We start from the raw sequence: 23,825 nt of genomic DNA on the forward strand, positions 1-23,825 counted from the left end.
ATGTGACCCTGAATGTTCTGGCTATCCAGGCAAGGTTTTGGCATGACCCACAGCAATCCAGAAAAACTACAATTTCTGAAAAGGTGTTCAGAGGGGCTTGGAAAAAGAATGCTTGAGGGTAGTAGTAAAAGTAAATGTGGTTGTGGGCCTGGCATGATCAAGAGCATTGGGTCTGGGAAGAACCTCAGTGATGATGTCACCTAACCCCGCATTTCACAGATGACCCGCCCAGTCTGGCATGCCTGGGGTGAGACTATCCAATTCTCTCCTCCCCTTAAATACTAAGGGTGCTGGAACCCAGGAGCCAAAGAACTCCTTGAGGAAGTGGAAGAATGCCGTCACGATGCCCTGCCCCCAGCCCCACGGCAGGTTTAGAACTGCAGCTCCTCGTCTGCCTGGGGGACCATGGACTGGGGTGGGCGATGCCGCTGACTCTGCCTGCCATTCCCGAAGGAGCCGCCATGGGGCACTCGTGCGATGCCCTCTCCGCTCCGGCGGGGGCGGGGCCTGGGCCGGGGCCTGCGCCTGCCACGTCAGCAGCGGCGGCCGGCGGCACCTCGACTCGGTTCTGTGGGGAAGGTGATGACGGCGGCGGCGGCTCTGGGGGCCGAAGTCGGCGTGAGGATCGTGCTCTTCGCTGCCTTTTTGTGAGCCATATGGCGGCCCGAGAAGGGCGGGGGAGGACGGCCTGGACGGGGAGCGGGTTGGGGGTCCGGGAGCGGGGCTGGGTGGGTTTCCCTCCTTCGTCCCCTCCTCAGCCCGCCTCACTGGCCCGCTTTGGTGTCTCCTCCTCCAGGGTGATGGAGCTTCTCCCGCCCTTCCAGAGGCTCATCCAGCCCGAAGAGATGTGGCTGTACCGCAACCCCTACGTGGAGAAGGACCACTTCCCCACCAAGCCTCTGTTTGTGGGTCCCAGCTCCGCCCCGTCCCTCCCCCCTGGGCCTCCCTCGGAGCCTGGGGCGTGCGCTTAGCGGGGGTCCGACGTCACCCAGCGCCCCCAGCCCCGCCTTGCCCCGCAAGGAGCCCGAGCTTTGTCCGATCCCAGCGCCGGGCCGGGATGCGGGGGCTTTTTTAAAAAGGCCGGGCCTAGAGCTTAGCAAATGGTCATCTTTGTATACTTGGGAAGTACCTAAAAGTTCTAGTTCGAGCCCGGCGATTCCCGGGGAGGGGGAACGGCCCCGGCCCCGCCCGGCGCGTGGGAAGCTCTATCCCGGGCAGCCCTCTCCCCATCCCCTTGTCCCATCAGCGGCTTTAGCCTGTTATGTTCCCTTACAGTTGATTGTGTTTCTGTGTCCCCTCTCTCTGATCCTTCTGGTTAAATGCCTTAGGAAAGCAGATGGAGCAGACACGAAGCAGGCGTGCCTGGGTAAGAGCCAAATGCTGGCGTCAGGTGTGAGTGTGCCCGTGGTGTGGAGGGGGCGGGGGAGATGAGAGTGGGGGTCTGTGCCCACGCCTGGTGTGGGCATTTACCCGAGAACCCCGCTTGGCTCTGTCTGCGTCCGGGAGACGATATGCTAATGGCTCACACTAGTGTGAAGAGTTTACAAAGCCGTTTACTTACATCTCCTTTGATCCCTATAATAACCTTGTAAGGTAGATAATTCAAGTATTACTGTTGTCCTTAAGAAACTAAAGCTTAACGAAATTAAATGATTTGCCCAGAAGGACAAACAAAACCAGCAAATGGTAGAGCCAAGACTTGAACCGAGATTTTTTGACAAAAAATCCAGGTTTTTTCCATCGTATCGTAAGCCATGCCACAATTAGAAGGTTTATTTGGGAGCATGGTCTCCAAAATGACTTGTACAGTGTCTCCTAAGCCCCCGTATCCTTAGGAAGAAAGATGGTTGTTACTCCTTGTCGGAGGATGCTGGTTATTTTGGAAACCGTGTAGCTCACGTTTTGCAGAAACACTAATCATACCTCTCTCTAAGGGCAGGCACCACAATGGTAAACTTTTCCCTTTGCAGCTGTCAGCCTTGCCCTTGCTTTAAATGGAGTCTTCACCAATACAATAAAGCTGATCGCAGGAAGGTAAGGGGTCAGATTCACCCGGACCTTTAATTTGACATAGCTGTTAGTGGTATTCAACCGCTTCTCATATGTATTAAGCTATGAATTTATGTACCTTTCTTCAGCCTGCCCACATTTTCCCACTTCTATGTTGTTTTTCCTCATCTTTTTATCTTTCTTTCCACCGTTTACCTTAGACCAGTAGTGGTATCTATGGGCACTACTTAGACCTGCTGACAGGTTTCCTTTTCTTCATCTGGAGTGGCTGTAGAATTGGTGCCAATCTGCCTTCAAGGCATGATTTCTGTGTGATATAAAAATGATTTCATCAGTAAGATTTTGCTTTTTCAAATTTGGCTTTGCCTTGATCCATCTAAATTCCTTTGCCTACTCCTACTTAGAAATGATAGCATTTGTTTAGAAGACTGGTGACATGGGTCATTGGTGTGATTAGGTACCATGAAATAGATCAGTTTAACAGTCTGTCTACACAGGACTGAACTTAAATCAGTGACCCTGACCTCAGGACAGTGTTTAGACCAATTATCTAATTCATCATTAGTCTCAAGTAGCCTACAGATTTTTCTCTTCCTTTCTAGGCCACGCCCTGATTTCTTCTATCGTTGCTTCCCAGATGGGCAAGCCAATTCTGCACTGATCTGCACAGGGGATGAGGAGGTGGTTACTGAGGGCCGGAAGAGCTTCCCCAGTGGGCATTCCTCTTGTATGACCATCAAGTGAATTCTTTTCTCATTTTATTTGTAATTGAAACTAAGAAATTGGCATCATTGGAGAGTGGATAGTAGCTACTGCCTTGTTTTTTTATTTGTACTTGAATAATGGATACCTTACCTTTTCACCTTAGAGTCTCCCCCTCAAACTTGAGGATAAGAAATGAAAGGAGGTGTGATCAATAGAGTTATGTCACCAGTTCTCACCAAGACATTTCTGAGGTTGTCTGCATGAAATAGTAGAATCATGTGATTGCAAATAATTTATCATTTCCTGAATTGACTGCCCATTTCTTAGGCAGTCATCAAGTTAGTGTTATTGTTGCCTTTGAGATCATCATTTATTTTTTTATTGCTTCCTCTCCCTAGTCTCTATTCTATACTACATTTGTACAGTATAAAGAAGGAAGATACTTATATAGACTTAGGATGGACAGTAAAGGCTAACAGCAACTTTTTGGGTTTGCAAGTGATTCCTGGGCTACATTCTCAAGAATAATGAATTAGCTGCCTATAAGAAGCACTGATGTATTGGCTTTGTCTATTCCAGTTGCATTTGCTGGACTGGCCTTCACCTCCTTCTACCTAGCAGGGAAGTTACACTGCTTCACTCCACAAGGCCGTGGAAAATCCTGGCGGCTCTGTGCCTTCCTGTTACCTCTCCTCTTTGCAGCTGTTATTGCTGTTTCCCGAACTTGTGATTATAAACACCATTGGCAAGGTAAGATCTTAGGGGTAAGATATATCCTTCTCTAAGAGGGAAAAGGAGAAAGACTTGTTTAGGCATTATCCAGTTTTACTCCTTGAAACTTCTTATATATATGAAGGAGGCAAAGTTGCTAAAACTAAAATGATCCCACAAGTTAACTTTATACAGATTTTAAATCAGGGATGGTTCAAGGTCATTAATGGTAATAGGAGACTTTTGTACAGAAAAGGAAATGACCTTCAGGAGGCAGTTAATCCCTAAATTCAGTGGAAAGTGCCCCTGGACTATAAAATGGAGGTAGAAGGCCCAAGCTCTGATTCTTAACTGTGATCCTTTGTGGGCAAGGTACTTCACCTCAGCCAGAGCCTACCTATTTTCATCATCTGTGAAGAGCACATAATCACTTAAACTGTCTAGATTATCAAGATGACAGAAAGTGCTTTGAAAACTAAAGTGTAGAAATTTTGGTAATAGTTATAAACTTCAAGAATTACAACTAATTGAAAGAAAAAACTTTGTTGTTAGAAGTCAGGATTACGGAAGAAAAGTAAGTAGTTTAGCCTTGGTTAACAGTGGTGCTAGAAGCCTAAAAAAAACATGTTTGCAGAGATTTTTCTCCTCCAAAATAGTTAAATATGACTGAGATATTAAGGAAATTGTATAATGCTACCAATTTTATAATTAAATCTCTCCCATATGTAATTCAGAGATTAACGTAAATTCAACTGTGTATAACTACAAATTGTTAAATTGGAAACTCCAAAATTAAGGGTTTTTTGGTATCCACTAAAGATCGAATTTGGTATTGAAGTCATGACAACTAGTAGGAAGACTTTTAGGTTTTTGAAGAAACTAGTGATACTTGAGAAATCCAAATGTCATTACCTAGTTCAGAGCACCTCTAAAAAGATAAGAGAGCAAGGATGGCAGAGTTCTTTTTAATTGGGCATTGGGTTGACATGCTATAACTCTTATTTGGGTGAGACAGAAGTTTTGTGTGTTTTTTCCTTCTTCAGATGTGCTAGTTGGATCCATGATTGGCCTGACTTTTGCCTACCTCTGCTACAGGCAGTATTATCCTTCCCTAACTGATGCTGAATGCCATAAGCCATTCCACTGCAAACATATACTTCCCACCACACAGAAGTTTATTGTTCCCCATTACAGACTTGATGTTTAGAAACTTAACCTACCTCACAAAAGAATTGTAAGAGCATTCCCTCCTGTGTGACTTATCCCTCTCAGAAGACATGGGTTTCAGGCCCTTCTTTTTACCTCTTAAATGCCACAAATGAGGACAAGGGCAAGACTGAACTCTATCTTCCTATCTGGATATATTCATAACAATTCTTTTCTACTACTGTATCACAAACAATCTGTTGTTAGGGAAGACCTTTTGAAATATCAAAGAATCAAGTTTATTGTGATAAAGGTGTTTCTGCAAAGTTGTCTCAGATTTGATGGCTTCAAGGTTACTTCAGGGTGCTGGAATGATAGCAGTCCAGGCCTTTGAGAGCCTGTGGCCCAGGTTTATGTGGCAGCTCACTCCATGGCAAGGGGAGGAGGTGTCCCTTCTGATGGGGGAGCAGGCTGCTGGCTTGGAGAGATTAGGATGGCTGCAAGGAATGCTTTGGATCCATACAATATGCTAGCCCCAAAGGCAGCTCCAGGGACTAAGGAGGAGCCTAACCTGGCCCCTTCCATCACTAATAGGTGATTATGGGCTGTATCTGTGAAGAGGACAGCAGTACAGTCATTTGGTCCTGGCTTCACAAAGGTGAGACAAAGTATTACCCTAACTGTGGAACCTGTTACAAGCTGGTACTTCTGATGCCAAGTGAGCCACTGAGTCCCTGGATTTGAGATGTGCTGTAATGTTTTCTTTCCTCCAAAGACTAGCCATTTTCCCAACTCCCCCAATTAAAAAAAAAAGTTTGTTTTTGTTTTTATGAAATGGTACTCGAGACAAATAAAAAGTGTGGTTAAACCTGAGAAATTTGGACCAAGGAGTGATGTCCTCATGAAATTATTGCAAGACTGAATTACAGAAGTCTTTTAAAAGCCAGTAATATGGGCTGGCTAGGGGTTCAGTGAATAGAGAACACTGGCCCTGGAGTCAGGAGGACCTGAGTTCAAATCTAGCCTCAAGACACTTAACATTTACTAGCCGTGTGATGTTGGGCAGATCACTTAACCCCAAGCCCCGCCTTCCCCCTCCAAAAAGAAAAAAAAAATAATAGGTACTTCAAGTTACTGAGGGCAATCGTCAGTCAGCTACTATATGCCAGGCACTGTGCTAACCACTGAATATTTTAACATTTAAAGGCATAGTTCTTATGACCTTCCTCGCTCTATGTACCTGCCATATCCTTGAAGCAGAAAAACAAAATGCCTGTGTTATATATACCTATAGTTGAAATATCCAAAAAGCCCACTCCCTAAAAAGGGAAGTACCAAGCTCATCGCCCCTATTTTTTCTGCCATTGTTACCCAAATACTTGTATAGAAAACGGTCAAATATAATTTAGATCGTTGTTCTACATTAAGGTTCTCTGCAGAGCTACTGGTTTTCAGGTGAAGATTTTTTTAGTGATATAGACACACTTTGTTATACAAGTGTAATAAAGATTTGGAGAAATTTAATATTAGAATTTCAGTGAGTTGAATATTAGAGTTCAGTGAGACTCCACTACCTCAACTTTGTTTTTTCCCATGAGTTCTTTTCATGAGGGACCAGAGTGATACTTGAAGGCAAAACTTTTTTCTATACATTTGTATCAACTTGGCCATTTAAATTATTTGTTCCTCAAAAATAGCAGCGGATTTGGAAGTCAGAGGATCAGGGTTCAAATACCAGCTCTACCTATTTCAGGCAATTCACTTAGTCTTCCATCGGACTGTTTCCTCATTTGTAAAGTTAAGAGATTAGACTAAATGACCTCCAAAGTTCCTTCCAGCTCATTGTATAATTTTATGTTTTGCCTAGCGAAAGAGTAAGGTACAGGATGAAGGGATTTTTTTAAACCACTTGTGAAACACTGAAGGGGAAGAAGTTGCTCGTTAACTTTATAGATGTGCTTCCCTTCCTTTCCCCATCAGGGACACAGTTAAATGAAGCACGTGAGCTGTTCTTTCTGAACTAATTTTATGGGACCCTCAAATATGTATTTCTTTCTTTTTGTACGTTTCTTTACAGTATGTGTGCATTTTCTTACCAGAAAGTGCCATTTTCAATGTATGACTGCCTCTAGTAAACCTTATTTCATGACAATAAAAAATTATCCGTGCTAAACTTCTTGTTCTTGGACCTCAGTGTGTGACAAGATGTAGGTTTGGTGACAGTTATCTGTGTGAACTGCTTATGTTTTAATTCATATTTGATTTTGTTCTTAAGATTGCCCTCCTGCCTCTCCCCACATTTTTGCAAAAAAAGTGGGAGATTCTGTATATGGAGCACAATTTACTATGTTGGTTGTTTTAGTCATTTTTTTTCTGTTCCTTTATTCATTATAAGGGATGAAGAGGGAAAAGGAGAGAGATACATTAGGAAATATAGGCAGTATAAAACAAGATGTGAGCACCAATGCTTCAGTTGCCCAACTTTAAGTTGCAGAACAGGAGTTCATTTTGGAAACCCCACTGCCTTATCCCGTAGTAGACACCTCTTTTAGAAAGCCTTGCTAAGTATTTAATCTTCTTATATAATGCCACTGTGGATTCTTAAAATAGAAGAATTTGAATATGAGTTGGGGCCAATATTTTTATGTACAGGCAGTTTTCAAGCTTATAGTGAATTGTTACTAGAAAAGGCATTTGATAAAAGTTATTTTCCCTGAGGAAAGTAAAAATTGGATGTTATATTCCTAATGCCAGTTTTTTAGAGAAATGACCAATTGCTTAATATTTAAATAAGCCAAGCAATATTGGTACATTGTAGTTTAAACTTCCTAATGTGTATGTAAGGCAGCATAATAACAAACCATGTTGTGCAAAGTGGAAAATCTAACACAATGGAGCAGGGTTCAAATGAACAAGAGGTTTACACTGTCTCCTCTGACTGGCTACAAAGCCTACACTATGTACATTAAGGTTTATAGTAATTGTCTATTTTTTCTGGCATAAATGAATAATTTACTTTCGAAAAAAATACAGTTTCACCAAGAAAAACATGACTTCCGCCTAATTCTGTCATTTTTTTGCAAATGTGAGCAAAGCAGTGCAATCTTTTGTAGAAAACCTAAGTAAATGTCCTTTTTGATTGAGAATTGCCTGCAATTCATAAATATTCCAGATTTAGTGTTTTTGAGAATGCTCTGTCCTGAGATTAAAAATGCAATTATAAGAGGTGGCCAGGTGGCTCAACGAGTAAGAGCACTGGCTCCAGTGTCGGGATGATCTGGGGATCAAATCTGGGCTCCAATACTCAGCACCACACCCAGAAATAACTGGCCGTGTAACCTTGAGCAAGTTACTTAACCCTGATTGCTTAAAAAAAAAAAAAAAGAAAAATGCAATTATAAACAGAGGACATAGTTTTCTTTATTGAAAAGCAGATTAAACCTGGTAAAATAAGCAGCTAGGTCTGCAAGATTTTATTTCAGAATTCAATGAAGAATTTTATATAGGTTCACATTATAAAAAACAAAACATTTCCAAAGTGCCCCAAATTGAAAAGCCAATCAGGACTGTTAGTTATTCCATGCTGCAAACAATTGCTTTTGCTAAAATGGGCAGTGCTAATTCTATTGTCAGGAATATGTGCAAAATGTCACTGTACTGGGGAGGATTTTAGAACAGACTAAATAAGCTTTTCAGGCTTGGTCAAGAGATTGCACATGATGAATTTTAAATAGTGCAAATAACATACAAATGAAAGTTAAGTCAAAGGCTAATGATGACATCCAACAGATACACACCATACATCACAGGTGGGTGGGACAATGGACAAAGCTCTTTTACAAACAACCATTCCTCCTCACTAATACTCCCCACTTTTGGTACAGAGAGTGGTTATGTCTCAGCTACCCTATTTATACCTTTTCCATCTTTGGTTAGAAGGGATCATTTCTTGTCCTTTGGTTCATCAACTGTAACCTGCTTTCTCTGCACCCAGAGCACAGCCCGCATCAGAGATGGCAGCCATTCAGTGCACAGCTCAGATGCTTCCTGGGCCAACATTTCGTTCCAACTCATCACATTTGACATAATAAACATAATAGGCAACGTCCCATGTAACAAATTTCTAAGTTCCTTGGTCAGTATTTGCTTGTAATCAGGGGAACAAGGTTCTCTTCATTCAGTCAGTGAGATAAGCATAGGATGGCCTTTTGCCAGAGAGCTTTCCTGCCTCCTAGCATTTCTCTATAAGGGACACTGCTACCCTAAAGTTATACTGTGAGATGATTCTAGCTTTAATACAGTTATACGATAAATTTATTTTAAAATGAAGCCTTTCTGCTTCTAGTGCTTGAGAAATGGAGTGACAGTCTTCAAAGGAGTAAAGACTGTGATGAAACTTGCAACAGTTTTACTCCCATTACAGGGCAGCAATACCCAAGTCATGAAGAGAAAGGCATTCCTAACTGTGCCAGTACCTTTAAAAAAAAAAAGTGACTCACTGGCAATGGTCCTGTCATATAAATTCACTTGCCTTCACACAAATGCCAGGCCATTCCAGGCTCAGCTGGCAGTGTGTATATACTGCCATGGCTATCATTTTGGCCCATGGAGGCCCTACCATCCAGGATGAGTTATATGAATGCTGCCCCAAAGCACCTGCTCAGCCAACATACCCAGCCAAGAGCTCTTCTAATAAGCACTCGGGAGAGTGGAGATAGAACAAAGTGGCAGTTCACAAATAACATCCTAACCATGCTTGTAGAGGGCAAGCAATACCACCCTCACCCAAGTGGGTTTGGCAAGAGATTTTACCAAGGTTCTGTTTCACTGTAATGGTTCAGTTAACAAGACTTCCTGTTTTATTTCTAGTACATGTAGCCTAATAGAGCTCATCAACTGCAGTGTGTTTGTGCATCCCCAAAGAAATGAAGTTATTTAGGCTTTTTTAACTTCATTGTCTATATTACATCAGCTAGTACTATTAGAAATATTACATTAAATGACCATAAAACTATCCTGAGGTTCCCAGCATGAGGTATAATATGGAAAAGAAGTTTCTAAGACAGGTATCAATCAGGCCAGCAGAAAACCAGAGTGAGACCTGAGTCAGATTAGCATATAATTGGGAAACATTTAAGAAAATAAATAAAAATACAACAGAACGTTAATTTGTGGTTTTCTAAGTCAACATGGGTGGCAGGGACCCTTTTCTATCTGAGTCTGAAACTACTGTTCTAAGATATCTGATATCTTTGGACGTAAGTATCCGATTTAACACTAGTTCAGAAGACCCTTTCCTTGGTGGAGTTTTGGCTACTCAAAAACTATTCCGTGACAATGCCATTCAGACTCACGGCGCATACGCACTGAAACTCTGAAGGCGCGTTATTTCATTACTACCAAGAACCGGGTGCTACCTCTCAGTATCTACACTCGACCTACCAGCTATTAGGCTGAAGTCACAAACAACAAGGAGTTTTTCCAAACAGTCCAAGAGGAAGTTCTCTACTTACTCAAACCCAATATGGAGAGGTCTACTTTGCAGCCTACATACTGTAACCAATAGAGAGAAGATACTGAGAACTGAAGATGCCCTTGCCACTGGCTATGGTGAAAGGATAATTTTTATATGAAACCAGTGATAAAAGTATACACAACACTCCCAGAGGAAGTTGGTTTTCCCTCCCCATGGCAGGGGGGGCAGGGGATAGTGGACAAGCCGTATTCCAGAAGGTGGCCATGGCAATGGAAAAGGTGAGTCTTTTAGAGAAGCAATCCTCAGTGTTCATCTAAAGAAGAGAAGGAAAAGAGAGGTCACTGCATAGCAATAATTAGCAGAAACAAGATGCACACCATTACCTGATAAGAGATTTTCTAGTTATGAATCTAAAAAGTTTAAGTCAACACAAGTTTCTTTACTGGTTTCAAAGTGTTGTAAACTATGAGATCCCAAGTCAAGATCCTAAAAAAGTGACATTTCAACAAAATCACTAACACAATACACAAATTGTTTTTGATCTACCAGTCCCTCTGAAAATGATCAATAGCCTAGATCTTGGTGATGGAGGTGGCATCAGAACATGCTTGTAACTACTTAATACTCTGGAGTTTCTTATATAAAGAACTAGGAGACAACTGAAAGCTTACATTAAGCAGCCACAGATAAGGTAGAGGTCATGTTTTTCATTGGGTAGGCTGATCCAAGAAGATTCCCTGGGTTTGGTAGATTTCTTTAAGGACCAATAAGACTGTATCCTCGGATTCCCTATAGAGATAAGCAATGATATCGACACCATTAAGGATAATTCATAAAAAAATGTCAGGCTTTAGTTTTTAGATAATAATGGTATAAATATCCCTGAACATATTATGATTCAGGTTGCCATCCCTTACAAAATAATTCTAACTTTGTTTCTGATAATGTCTTAAATGGTGACTTTTTTAAAAAAAGATTTTTCTAATCTAGCTAAACAAAGTGCCTTCTAAAATGACTTACTAAAGCTACATTTTTAATATAAACAATTTTACTCAACATTTATTCAACACTTGGTGTGTGCAGAGCACTGTACAGGGGTATTAAAAGGTTTCAAAAAGGTATAATCCTTGTCCTCTTGAAGCTTTGTCTAGTAGCTACCACTACATATTCATCCATCAATTTTTATCTACTTTTCCAAAACAGTGATGGATTTTCTCTAGTTCATCCATACCCTCACTAGTCCTTCTCATGACTATCAAATCACACACATTTATAAGAGAGTGAAGCTAAATTATCTATTCAGGGGACTGAAAGTATAACTTTGGTATCATTAACCCTATGCTCCAATGAAGTAAGCAAATACATTACAAGTGAAGATAATTTTTTTAATAACCACTAGGTTATTATTTTATTATTATTATATATAACATGACATATATTTATATAATAAATATATATTCTAATAAATGTATTAATCTAAAATTATAAATAAGTAATATATAACATAATAATGTTATATATTATTATAACTAGGCAACATTACTCTATAATCCAGTCTGAATGAGGAAAAGACAGTGGAGTCATATAAGTATCCACTATCTGGTTCTTCTGTGTTTAATTCATATTGCCTAGAAAACCCTTTTTTTGTTGTCTAGACCATAAACAATGCAAACAAGGACAAGAAAGTCCTTGGCTTACCAATAGCAGAGATGGCTTTGCAGGGCAAATAAATATTCATTAAAGCTTTCAATAGGTTTCTCTTGTAATACATAGTCAATTCGCTGGCCCCCATTCAGCATTCCAACATTGATAGAAGCAGTTTCTTCTTTCTCTGCCACAGGTGAGTCTGAGTCTCCTGCTTGAACATCTAGATATCAGGAACCAAGGTAAGAGCAATCAAATTTTTATCTTTCTTGTCTTACTCTAAAATTCCTGTTTACTATTAAATTGTTCCCCACACAGAAGAATGGCTTCCTTTTTTCAACCCCTCCCTTAAGGCTTCTTCTCCAAGTCCCTGGTTTCATTTAAATCAGGAGTCACCAACCTACAGCCTGTCACCTGTTTTTCTATGGCTCATAAGCTAAGAATGTTGGGTTGTTGTTTTATAATGTTCACTTAGTAAAATGTAAAAAAAAGCTTGTGGGCTACACAAAACCAGGTGATGAGCCTTTGGTACATAGGCCATAATTTGCTAACCCCTAATTTAAAGCAATGGCATTCTTTCCACTCAAGCCATGTCACTGTCTCAGTTTTGAGTGGACTTCCTAGTTCACAAAATAAATCTGAAAGCTGTTACAGCTCAGTGAGAAAGGAAAGACTAAAGCCAAAGGGCTTCGGGATTAACAAGGAGTAGACAAGTACTTAGACTATCCCAGATTTAGCCTATGGAACTACAGTATAAGACAAACCACAGGAAAAGAGGCGTAGAAAACTATCTAATGAGTCCCAAAGAAATTTTCCTTTGAAGGAGAAACAAGTGCTTTTCAAGTGTCTCACTCCAAAACTTCCCAGGCAAGAAATAGTTGGAAAGAGTGAATTTTTATTCACTACAGCATGCTTTTTTCCTGGATGTCAGTACCACATAGTGTTTCTGTAACTTGTGGCCATCAAGGCCTACAGAAGCCACCAAACAGGAATGAAGAAAAAAGCACAAGGCCTTTGGGTAACAGAAGTATTCCCCAGTCTAATGCAGAAACCATTTGTACAGCTCCACCAACCACTGGGTTTCTCTGGAATTGTTTCAGGCTCAGGCTCATTTTCATCTGTGGCAGTTGCTTCTGTAGCCTGAAGGGCTGGGTATGGAGCTCTGGTAAAAGACTTCCAGGCCATTCGTAGGGAACTCAGCACATTGTTCTTTAGGTCCATGCTCATCCGGGTCAAGCCTTCTCTCAGTTCTAAAAGATAGATTGGTAAAGAAATTTTAAGGAGCTGAGTATTCAGCACAATGCTAAAGAGAACAGGCCCGAAGTTATGTCCATTGTCATAATCTAAACCACCAGTTCTAGACCTGCCTGATTCTTAATTCAGCCTTACCTAAATGCATCCTTTTCCTGCCTTTATGATGTGGGATCAGCATAGGCTCAAATTCTACTCCGGGAACCACCATTGGCTCAATCCTATATGCCACAGGGTCAAACTGCATAGAAAAGCAATAGCTAGACTTACTTCTGTCAGAGAAAGACAAGAAGAGACAAGCAGTCACGAGCTCACTACAGAAAGGTAAAAAAAAGAGAAAGTGAGTCTTTTCCAGGCCAGTAATTTCAGTAGAATAATGTAGAAAAGAAGCAAACCAACTAAACAGGCTAACACAGTTTTCTAGTTGCCTCTACTACTAAAGAGTACTTACCATTTCAAACTTATTATATATTTACACCCTATTCACATATTCCATTGTTTAGACAAATTGGCCTTCTTGCGGTTCCACCCAACATGACAATCTATCTCCTGTCTCCTTATTTGGAATGCATGTTCTCTTCTCCTCCCTCTCTTAAAATCCCTTGTTTCCTTCAAAACTCAGTTGAAGTAACACCTTAATATAAATGATACCTGCTTTCCTTTATCTCCCCTCACTCCAAATTACCATGGATTTTACTCTGCAAATATTTAAATACATGTTGACTCCTCCAATTGAATGTAAGCTCCTTGAGGGCAGAGAGATTTTAGTCTCTGTATCCCCAAGTACCTGACACATAGCAGGTGCCTATAAAATGAATGGTGACTGACTGAGATAAAGCCAAAACCACATAGTACTTACAGGGTGATAAATATTGAAGAAACCTTTGCATGTTGGAAGTTTGTAATTGGGATCAATTCTTTTCAGTCCTCGGACAGTAAGGAACATTCCAATAGGAGATCCAAAGGCAAAAAAGATGTCTGGTTTATAAATTAGCCTAGGGTATTTCACAGAAGCCTGGGGAAGTGAGAAGAGGAGGGAAAACACCATTCACAAATTATGTCTTTTGTTTCTAGAATACCCATTGTTCAAAATGCCCCCCTCCAAAAGAAGTCTGTTGTTACCTGTCCAATGCTAATATCCAAATACTCATTATTTCCAGCACCATCAGTGCTATTACAATTCTTGAATTTTTCTGAAAGTACAGGTAAATTCCCTCCCAAAGCCGACTGTTGATTCTGCTTGTTAATACCCTGAGAAATTTAAAACAAAAAAACTAAAATTCTTTAGAGGTCCTTGCAAGAGAATCAGCCAAAGTTTAAACAACTTACTTTTGACTTTTAAAAGACAATGGAGCAAGAAAGAAACTACTGTTGAAATGGTGGCCAGTAAAGCCAAAAGAGAGAAAAGAAACTTTGGAAAAAAGATGGGCCAACAGCTGCCTGACAGTAATAATATCTCTAAATACACTACAAAGTATTGTGCAAATTGGAACAGCCACCTGGGCAAGAGTTGGTAAAATATTAGCACTTTACTCAGTGTGCCACCTAGCTGCCCCTATCTATTTTTCTTTATCTGTTTTTCTAAGCTAAGAAAAACAGATAAAGAAAAATAGATAGGGGCAGCTAGGTGACACACTGAGTAAAGTACTGGCCCCTGAGTCGGGAGGACCTGAGTTCGGTTCCAGCCTCAGACACATAACACACACACACACACACACACACACACACACACACACACACACAAACTAGCCGTGTAACCTTGGGCAAATTACTTAAAGCTAACTGCCCTCCAAAAGGCAAAAAAAAAAAAAACAGATAAAGAAATGGAATAGAAAACTGATAAAGGAGAAAAACAGATAAAGGAAAAATGGGTGGGAAATGTGTACTTACTAGGAAATTCTCTGAACTGCTTTAACTGCTAGATCAGAGTTTATAATGTGTTTCATTGGCGTGAGAAATGAAACAAGAAAATAAAGCCAAATAAAAAAGTGAAAAACTGAATCAAACCAATTTCTGAAGGATTAGAAATATTCAACAGCTGAAGAAATCTAAGACTGGGAAAAGGTCAGGGAAGGTTAGAATTCTGGGGGGGAGCCGAGCCAAGATGGCAGAGTAAAAGCAAGAACTTGGCTGAGCTCCTCCTCTAACTACCTCCAAAACCTGCAAAATATGACTCTAAACAAATTTTAGAGCTACAGAATCCACAGTGACAGAAAGAAACAAATCTCCTCCTAAAGACAGTCTGGCAGGCCAATAGGAAAGGTCTATCACAACGTGCTGAGAGCCAAGCGTGTTCCCTCATGAACCATGCGGGCCCAGACCCAGGATGCCCCCACCAGCAGCACAGACAGGCCAGAGCAGACTTCAGGAGAGTGAATCACCAGCAGCTATGGTGGTTTCCAGACTTTTCAACCCATAAACACCAGAGAAAGTAAAAGGTCAGTGGGGTATTCTGTTGGAACCAGGTGACAGAAGAGCACTGTCCTGCCCCTGCCCCCGGGCAAGAGGAGGCAGAGGTACTGTGGCTGCAGCTGCTGCCACATGGCCGCCTCTGGAGCTCCTGGCCTGCAGATCCTACAGGGACCAAGTGACCATTCAAAGGGTAACTGCTCTTGCTTTGACTTGCTTGGATCTGAATCACAGTCTTGGGTGGTGGTCCTGGGGTGAGAAACGCCAGTGTGCCAGAGCTTGTGGTGGCTGTAGAGAGGGTCACTCTCTTCAGACCTCTGACAACATTTACAAAAACCCCAGGGATTTGGGACACAGCTCTCTCCATTCTGGAAGCAGAGTTCTACTGTGGCAAAGAGCTCAAAAGTCAAGTAATTGGCTAGCAAGATGAGCAAGCAGAGGAAGCACAATCAGACCATAGAATCCTTTTTTGGGGGACAAAAAGGTTAGAATTCTGGGAACTTTGACAGGTTTAGCAGATGTGGATGAGGTACAAAAGACTATATAGAGTCAAAAACCAAAATGTCACATCCCTGCCCACCCAGCCTGAGAAAATACTCTGCCAGGCAGAAAGATCTGACAACCTGATAGAGATACATCACCAAACAAGAGAAAGAATTTTAGCCCCACATGAGTTTGTTACCTGTGTGTTTTCCCCATTCTTAAAATAGTTTAGTATCTTCTTTCTTGGTCCCAATGGAATTCCCATTTCCTGAAGATCTCTGTCTGTACACAAAGCCTAGGCACAGAGAATCAAATCCTTACTTCTAGGTAAATATGACAAGACAAATATTGGGTCTCCTGAAGATAACAGACCCAAGCCTCCTACGTGGCTTAGGATTTTTGCTTCTATTTTACATTTTTGCATTGCTCTGTTTCCCCAATATCACAGTTTCATTTAAAAGGATACAAAAAGGGGCGGCCAGGTAGCACAGCGAGTGAGAGCACTGGCTCCAGTGTTGAGAAGACCTGGAGATCGAATCCCGGGCTCAGACGCTTAGCACCCACCCAGAAACACCTGGCCGTGTAACCTTGAGCAAGTTACTTAACCCCAATTGCTTAGGGGCGGCCAGGTGGTTCAGCAAGTAAGAGCACCAGCTCCAGTGTCGGGATGACCTGGATCAAATCTGGGCTCAGATACTCAGCACCACACCCAGAAATAACTGGCCGTGTAACCTTGAGCAAGTTACTTAACCCCGATTGCTTTAAAAAAAAAAAAAAAGAGGATACAAAAAAATATTAAAAGGACTTCAAAATTCTAAGATGTCAATGTTATAATGATAGAAATACCACTACTTTACTGTAGAAGAAACAACTTATTCTTGTGGAGGCAGCAGAAGGTGGACACTCAATGTTGCTACAAAGTAGAGAAAATATATTCTGACTTACACCCTCATTCTGTAAGTAAAGGTTAGACTGTCATATTCTTGCCCAATTACTATCCATAGAAACAGACAGCAAAATAATATCCAGAATATAGCATATAAATTTGGCTTTAACAAAGTATTATTATCAGAATTAAATGCTAAAAAAGGATATGACTTCACATTTATCATTTTAGCAAATAGCATCTCTGCTTAAAGTGAAAAAGAATAAAAATGTTAGGAAGAAAAACTCACAGATGTACATATGTATAATTTACACTCGCGCTCTCTTCTGAGCCTCCATAAGTATAGAGAAATAACTCTGATTTCTGAGATTATGCCAGCACTGTACAAACTCTGCCAAATCCTAAAAAGTTAAGATTGAAGCGAGGGGCCTATTCATAGACTGCATATCTGTCTTCCAAGAACTAACCTAATTGAAAACACTTGTCAGCAGAAGGCTGGCCACTAGATGATAACTTTTTTTGGACCACAGCATCTCATTAAGACTCTTTCCCCAAATCACTAAGGGAATGCAATCTATGCTGGAGAAGAATATCTAAAATGATGAAATTGTGGATCTTTTGAAATAGTTAAGCACATCAGTTCACATAAAAAAATATCAGGATACTGGGGCGGCCAGGTGGCGCAGTGAGTAAGAGCGCCGGCCCCAGCGTCGGGAGACCTGGGATCGGTTCCGGCCTCAGATACTTCTAATAACTGGCCGTGTAACCTTGAACAAGTTACTTAACCCCAATTACTTAGGGGCGGCCAGATGGCGCAGTAAGAGTGCTAGCCCTAGCATCGGGAGACCTGGGATCGGTTCCAGCCTCAGATACTCAGCACCCACACACAAAAAAATAACTGGCCGTGTAACCTTGAGCAAATTACTTAACCCTGATTGCTTTAAAAAAAAAAATCAGAATACTAAAAACCTTTTGTTATTCAAGAGTCAATTACTGAACCTGCCATAGTAAAAATGATATTTCACTTACTAGATTGATTCTTGCTGTCATAATATTTCTTTACAACAATAAAGTTGGACATGTCCTTTTATGCCTACATATATGTTAACTGCTTTAAACTTTAAAATTCCATGGAATAGGGATCATAAAAATATTAAACTATATAGTTAAGCACATAAAAATATCAGTTATATGCATATATATATATATATATATATATATACACATTCTAGATAGCACTATACAATTGTAAGCACTCAGCAAACCCTGAAAGATAACAAAGACAATATGACAAAATTCCTAAGGGCAAGTACTATATTCTGTACTCAGCCAAACATACTGCAGATATTCAATAAGGATTACTCAAAGATGCTGACAAGTAACAAAAATATTGAGGTAATACAATACAAGAGAAAAACAACTACTTTATTAGTAGAGTTTACCAAAGCTGCTTTATCTATTTTCTCCTTCTTAAAAAGATTACAGAATTCAGAGAGCTGAAGTTTCTTCAAAGCTTCTTCTAGGTCCAGTATATCTCCCTGATCCAAGACAACCCTTGGAGTAACCTGGAAATTACAGAATGAAGTCAACAGGTGAGAGACAGTAAAATTGTAGTCAAATATTAGTTACTTCTATACTATGAAAAATAAAGAAAATATTCTCTGTTAACTAGTAAATCAACATTTCAGGGAATATAGTCTATTAAGGTGGGGCGGGGGGAGAAGGAAGGGAATATTGTTTCTGTCTTTATTGACAAATGTCTGTTGTATTAAAAACGAAATGTAGGAAATTATTTTTAAATATGAAGACATCACATCTTATAAAATTAAATGACAAAGTTCTCATTTACTGATATTTATATTGTTACTAAAATCATTTTAGTAGTGAAATATCATTTGTTAATATAATTTTATTAATATCATAAAGAAGCCTGTCAGATTCTGGTACCTTAATATGAACAAAACATATATGAAAACCTAGATTTAATAAAACACAAATTGCAATGTAATTATTCTATTTTTAAAATAATTTATCATTATCCACATACAGGTATTAAGCACCTACAATGCACTAGGTGCTGGGAAAACAAAAAAGCAGACACACTAACTACTGTGTTTTCATAGGGTTTATGGTTTAGTTTGGGGAAACATTAAAAATAACTAATACAACATAGCAATCTATGTTAAGGTACCAGATGGATGGCAGGAACAATAGTAGCAATTTACTTTACAAAAGAACTTGTAGCAGTATCTTTTTTTAAAACAGGAAGCTCTCCTAGTGCATTAAAATATAAACTAATTTATAATCAGTGCATTTATACAATATTCGATTTTCTCATATGTAAATTATGGGGAATGGATACTAGATGACATCTAAATTCCCTTATACAACCCTACAATCTTACAACTGGTTAGACCCATACATTTGCCATCATATCAACCAAAGCCCATGTTTAGTTACTTAATAATTTTGCTACACATTGTACACCTCTGCCACCAAAGTATACTAAATGCAGCAAATCCTCTATTTATGTTTACTGAAATTGAAATGCACTTAAGCTCAATCAGACTGACTGTAATTCAAAAACCAGATTCTAAATGCCAAAGTTTATTACTAATTAAACCACTAAAAAAAAATTTACCTTTTCACTGTCATTATCCTCCAAAGGATCTTTCTGATTTGTTAGGAGATCAAACAATATAAGTGATCCTGTAAAAATGGAAGAAAGCAGGAAAAATCCAATAATAGTAACACTTCCTGGTTTGTTATTTTTCCCCAAAAGACAAAAACAAGATAATGGTCTGCTGTAAATAAATCAGAAAAATCCTTTCCTCTCTATTCCAACACTAATTCCAAATACTTCACAAAGGCCTTCTGTACACTACAGAACCTGATATGGACCCAAAGGTCTGGGAGGCAACACAGTGGTGTGAAAAATGGTATTAGGTTTGGGATCAAAGCCCTAGGTTTCAGTCTGTGGTCTTACTATCTCTGTGACTCTGGCTTGTCATTTATCCATTTTAAGCCTCAGTTTCCAATCCCTACCATCTGTAGCTTGTCTGCCCACAGTTGTGGCTATTGCTGTCTCCCCCATTACAATGTGAGCTCCAAGGGTAGGGACTGTCTTTTCTTTTCTTTGTACCCCCAGCAGTTAGCACGGCATTTGGCACACAGCAGGCACTTGATAAATGTTTATGAACTAATTTTTCTCATCTGTAAATCTCACAGAGTTATGAGGATAAAATGAGAAAAATGCATATGAGAAACCTTGTGAACATATAAATATGAGCCTTTATTGTTATTATTACCTAAACTATGACCAGCTATGGATACACCCCCTTTGAAATCAGGGTTCCTCTGCAGAAAGAGTTTGTATATTCGGTTCATTTCAGAAGCCACTGTGTCCACAATAGTCTGACAGTAGGTGGGGCTATTGTAAAAGAAGACATCCAGGATTGTGTCATTGGTGAAGTGCCGAAGGCGGTTGATGCTGGGCAGAGTAATTCTCCTCAGATCTCTGAAAACAAGAGAGAGATTTTACCTGGAGACCCAAATAAAAGTGCTACAGGCAATTCCATGTTATCTTCCAGAAACAAATTCGTTTTGAGTACCTGAAGATGAAAAGAGTTTGTCTAAAGGCATGTCATTTCCCATGTGTCAGAAAGTCATTTATCTATTAAGTTTTGGTATCCATCGATTTTTTGGTAGATAAGGAAGGTAGGTAGGTAGATAGGGAAGAGGAAAGAAAAAGGTAGTATCTTCCTTGAGAAGGGTTTCAAAGTTCTGTCAGCCAACAAAAGGAAAGGCCAGGGCTAACTGGGATGGGACATACCCTCTAGGAGCTGTGCTCTGAAAGCAAGGAGTGGCCGAGAGGAGCCAAGAGTAAAAAGAAGGCTACTCATGGGAAGGGAAGAGCCAGGTAGTAGCAGAGAACCAGACATCAGCCTGTCTGTTTCCCATTTAAGAAAAGTCCATTTTAGAGAATGATCAACATTGAAGCAAAGGAGCACCTGACTCCAGCTCACTTAGAAATAATATGAGTTATCTATCCAGAAAAAGCATCATGACAGTAATTAGCAGGTACAAAAATAACAGGTATGGGGGCAGCTAGATAGCACAGTGAATAGAGCGCCAGCCCTGGAGTCAAGAGGACCTGAGTTCAAATCTGGCCTCAGACACTTAACACAAAAATTAGCCATGTGACCTTGGGCAAGCCACTTAACCAACTGCCCTACCTTTCCTCCTCCAAAAAGGAAAAAAAAATAATAATAACAGGTATGAAGAACTGAAAAACACAGGATTGGGAAGGCTAATTTTCAGCTGCAATAAGGGTGAAAAAGCAATTGATTTCTTCTCTTCACATTTTTTTGGAGCAAAAAATCACCTCTTAGTGGTCTGGTGCATTCACTGCTACTCCCGTAAAGGACTTTCTTCTTCCCATTGCTCATAACAGATATCCTTACCCTACCCAACGTCTTTGGTATCATGTCTTACCAATGGGCAAAAGCCTTGGCTGTCAGATTGACAATGTCAGCTCTGGTGTTACTTCTTTCAAGATTGGGAATGTCTTACCTTCTTTAAAAGTTGAACATATATTACTAAGATGTATGGAAATAAAAGAAAATGAAAAAACAAGAGTATATGTGCTATGGGAGAGAAGCCTTGTTTAGCAATGTTGCTGAGGAGCCAATGTAGCTGCAGGGATGTATAGTGATGATACAATCAAAAATGTGCCAAAATAGTACAATATTCTTTTCATCAAATAAGAATTTTGTTCAATCTGGAGGGTGATTCAGATTTAATCATTTTACCCTAAAGAAAGCAACACAGGGTCTATCTGCCAAGACAAACCCAGGGACTATATGAACACAATTACAAAACACTTTTCACACAAATAACGTCTGATCTAAATAACTGGAAAAATATCAGTTGCTCATGGGTAGGTCGAGCTAATATAACAAAAATGACAATTCTACCTAAATTATTTATTCAGTGCCACACCAATCAAACTATCAAAAAATTATTTTATACAGACGGCTAGGTGGCACAGTGAGTAAAGCGCCGGCCCTGGAGTTAGGAGGACCTGAGTTCGGTTCTGGCCTCAGACATTTAACACACACACACACACACACACACACAACTAGCACACAACTATGTAACCTTGGGCAAGTTACTTAACCCCAATTGCCCTCCAAAAGGCAAAAAAAATATATATATTTTATAGAGCTAGAAAAACAATAACAAAATTTATCTAGAAAAACAAAAGGTCTAGAATATCAAGGGAATTAATGAAAAGAAATACAAGGTAATATACCTAGTGCCATACCACTCAAACTACCAAAAAATTATTTTATAAAGCTAGAAAAAATAACAAAATTCCTCTGGGAGAACAAAAGGTTCAAAATATCCAGGGAATTAATGAAAAGAAATGCTGGGAAGATGGCCTAGCCATACTAGATTTTAAACTGTATTATTATAAAGCAGCAGTCATTAAAACTATTTGGTACTGGCTAAGGAATGAGAGTAATAGATCAGTGGAATAGGTTAGGTACACAAAACACAGTGGTCAATGACTATGGTAATCTACTATTTGATAAACCCAAAGACTCTAATTTTTGGGATAAGAACTCACTATTTGACAAAAACTGCTGGGAAAACTGGAAAATACTATGGCAAAAACTGGGCACAGACTAATATCTTAGACCATATAACAAAATAAAGTCAAAATGGGTTCATGATTTAGATATAAAGGCTGATATTATAAGCAATCTGGGAGGGCAAGGAATAATTTACCTGTCAGATTTATGGAGAAGGGAAGAATTTAGGACCAAACAAGAGATAGAGAGCATCACAAAATGCAAAAAGGATGATTCTGATTACATTAAATTGAAAAGTTTTTGCACAAAATAAATGCAACCAAGATTAGGAGGGAGAGGGAAAGAATTTTTACAACCAGTGTCTCTAATAAAGCCTGCATTTTTAAAATATTTGGAGAACTGAGTCAAATTTATAAGAATTTATGTCGTTTCCCAATTGATAAATGGTCAAAGGATACAAACAGGAAGAAATTAAAGATATCTATAATCATATGAAAAAATGCTCTAAATCTCTACTGATTAGAGAAATGCAAATCAAAACAACTCTTAAGTACTACATCTCACCTGTCAGACTAGCTAACATGACAAAAAGGAAAATTATAAATGCTGGAGATGTGGAAAAATTGGTACACTAATACATCGTTGGTGGAGTTGTGAACTGATAACCATTCCGGAGAGCAATTTGGAACTATGCCCAAAGGACTACAAAAATGTGCATACCCTTTGACCCAGCAATACCACTTTTAGGTCTATATCCCAAAAAGTTCATAAAAATGGAAAAAGGACACACATGTACAAAAATATTCTTAGTAGCTCTTTTTGTGGTGGCCAAGAACTGGAAATTGAGAGGATACCCATCAACTGGGGAATGGCTAAACAAGTTGTAGTATATGAATGTAATGGAATACTATTGTGCTATAAGAAATGATGAGCAGGCAGACTTCAGAAAAACCTGGAAAGGTTTTTATGAACTGATTCTGACTAAAGTAAGCAGAACCAAGAGAACATTATACACAGTAATAGCAACACTGTGTGATAACTAACTTTGAAAGACTTAGCTCTTCTCAGCAATTCAAGGATCTAAGACAACTTCAAAAGACTCAGGATGGAAAATGCTATCCATATCCAGAAAAAGAACTATGGAGTCTGAATCCAAATTGAAGCATATTATTTCCTTTTTTTTGTTTTGTTTGTTCTTTTTCACGGTTCCTCTCATTGAATCTAATTCTTCTTTACAACATGACTAATGTGAAAATATGTTTAATATGAATGTATATGTAGAGCCTATATCAGATTGCATGCCATCTTGGGGGTGAGGAAGAGGGGGAAAATTTATAATTCAAAATCTTATGGAAGTGAACTAAAAATAAATAATTCTTTTAAAAAAAAGGAACACAGGAGTCTATATTACTTAGTAGTCTAAGAGACCCACAATGGACTTCTACTGATGCCAGAAATATCCCTAGATACTTCAGTGTACAGAAGGAAACCCTATTGCAGAGCTTCC

General features: G+C 39.6%; 2 protein-coding genes and 1 pseudogene across 13 annotated transcripts in view; 2 read left to right on the forward strand and 1 right to left on the reverse strand.

Annotated features, from left to right (window-relative positions):
* The first annotated feature begins 48 nt into the window (after positions 1-48).
* PLPP5 (phospholipid phosphatase 5) overlaps positions 49-23,825 on the forward strand; it is a 29,048-nt gene continuing 5,271 nt past the window's right edge. Inside the window, exons 1-7 of one of the 9 annotated variants that reach the window (XR_011166035.1) lie at positions 49-647; positions 1,276-1,366; positions 1,971-2,034; positions 2,613-2,750; positions 3,295-3,465; positions 11,889-11,934; positions 18,200-18,285. Coding sequence is in view for 7 of the 9 variants with exons in the window: in XM_069075907.1 (XP_068932008.1) it covers positions 333-647; positions 1,276-1,366; positions 1,971-2,034; positions 2,613-2,737; positions 3,295-3,465; positions 4,470-4,633 (930 nt within the window). In the remaining 2 variants the exon portion in view is untranslated. Of the gene's footprint in view, positions 648-796; positions 906-1,275; positions 1,367-1,970; positions 2,035-2,612; positions 2,751-3,294; positions 3,466-4,469; positions 4,899-5,166; positions 5,265-11,888; positions 11,935-18,199; positions 18,334-23,825 lie in introns of those variants that run through there. The other 8 variants (XM_069075910.1, XM_069075909.1, XM_069075914.1 and 5 more) reach the window with 8 other exon arrangements.
* LOC138152120 (cytochrome c oxidase subunit 5B, mitochondrial pseudogene) lies at positions 4,914-6,745 on the forward strand (annotated as a pseudogene).
* Positions 7,968-23,825, reverse strand: part of DDHD2 (DDHD domain containing 2) — a 147,853-nt gene continuing 131,995 nt past the window's right edge. For 3 of the 4 annotated variants that reach the window (XM_069075903.1, XM_069075904.1, XM_069075902.1), the window contains 11 exons: positions 20,030-20,238; positions 19,363-19,430; positions 18,164-18,286; positions 16,035-16,130; positions 14,066-14,194; positions 13,803-13,958; positions 13,082-13,184; positions 12,766-12,942; positions 11,747-11,915; positions 10,720-10,837; positions 7,968-10,361 (listed from right to left, as the gene is read on the reverse strand). In XM_069075903.1, coding sequence (XP_068932004.1) covers positions 10,756-10,837; positions 11,747-11,915; positions 12,766-12,942; positions 13,082-13,184; positions 13,803-13,958; positions 14,066-14,194; positions 16,035-16,130; positions 18,164-18,286; positions 19,363-19,430; positions 20,030-20,238 — 1,312 coding nt within the window. In that variant the 3' untranslated portion in view covers positions 7,968-10,361; positions 10,720-10,755. Of the gene's footprint in view, positions 10,362-10,719; positions 10,838-11,746; positions 11,916-12,765; positions 12,943-13,081; positions 13,216-13,802; positions 13,959-14,065; positions 14,195-16,034; positions 16,131-18,163; positions 18,287-19,362; positions 19,431-20,029; positions 20,239-23,825 lie in introns of those variants that run through there. The other variant, XM_069075905.1, reaches the window with a different exon arrangement.

This window comes from Petaurus breviceps, unplaced genomic scaffold (assembly GCF_028583685.1).
Source record: "Petaurus breviceps papuanus isolate PSGF00001 unplaced genomic scaffold, PetGlider_PUasm1.0 90919, whole genome shotgun sequence".
Lineage (NCBI taxonomy): Eukaryota > Metazoa > Chordata > Mammalia > Diprotodontia > Petauridae > Petaurus > Petaurus breviceps.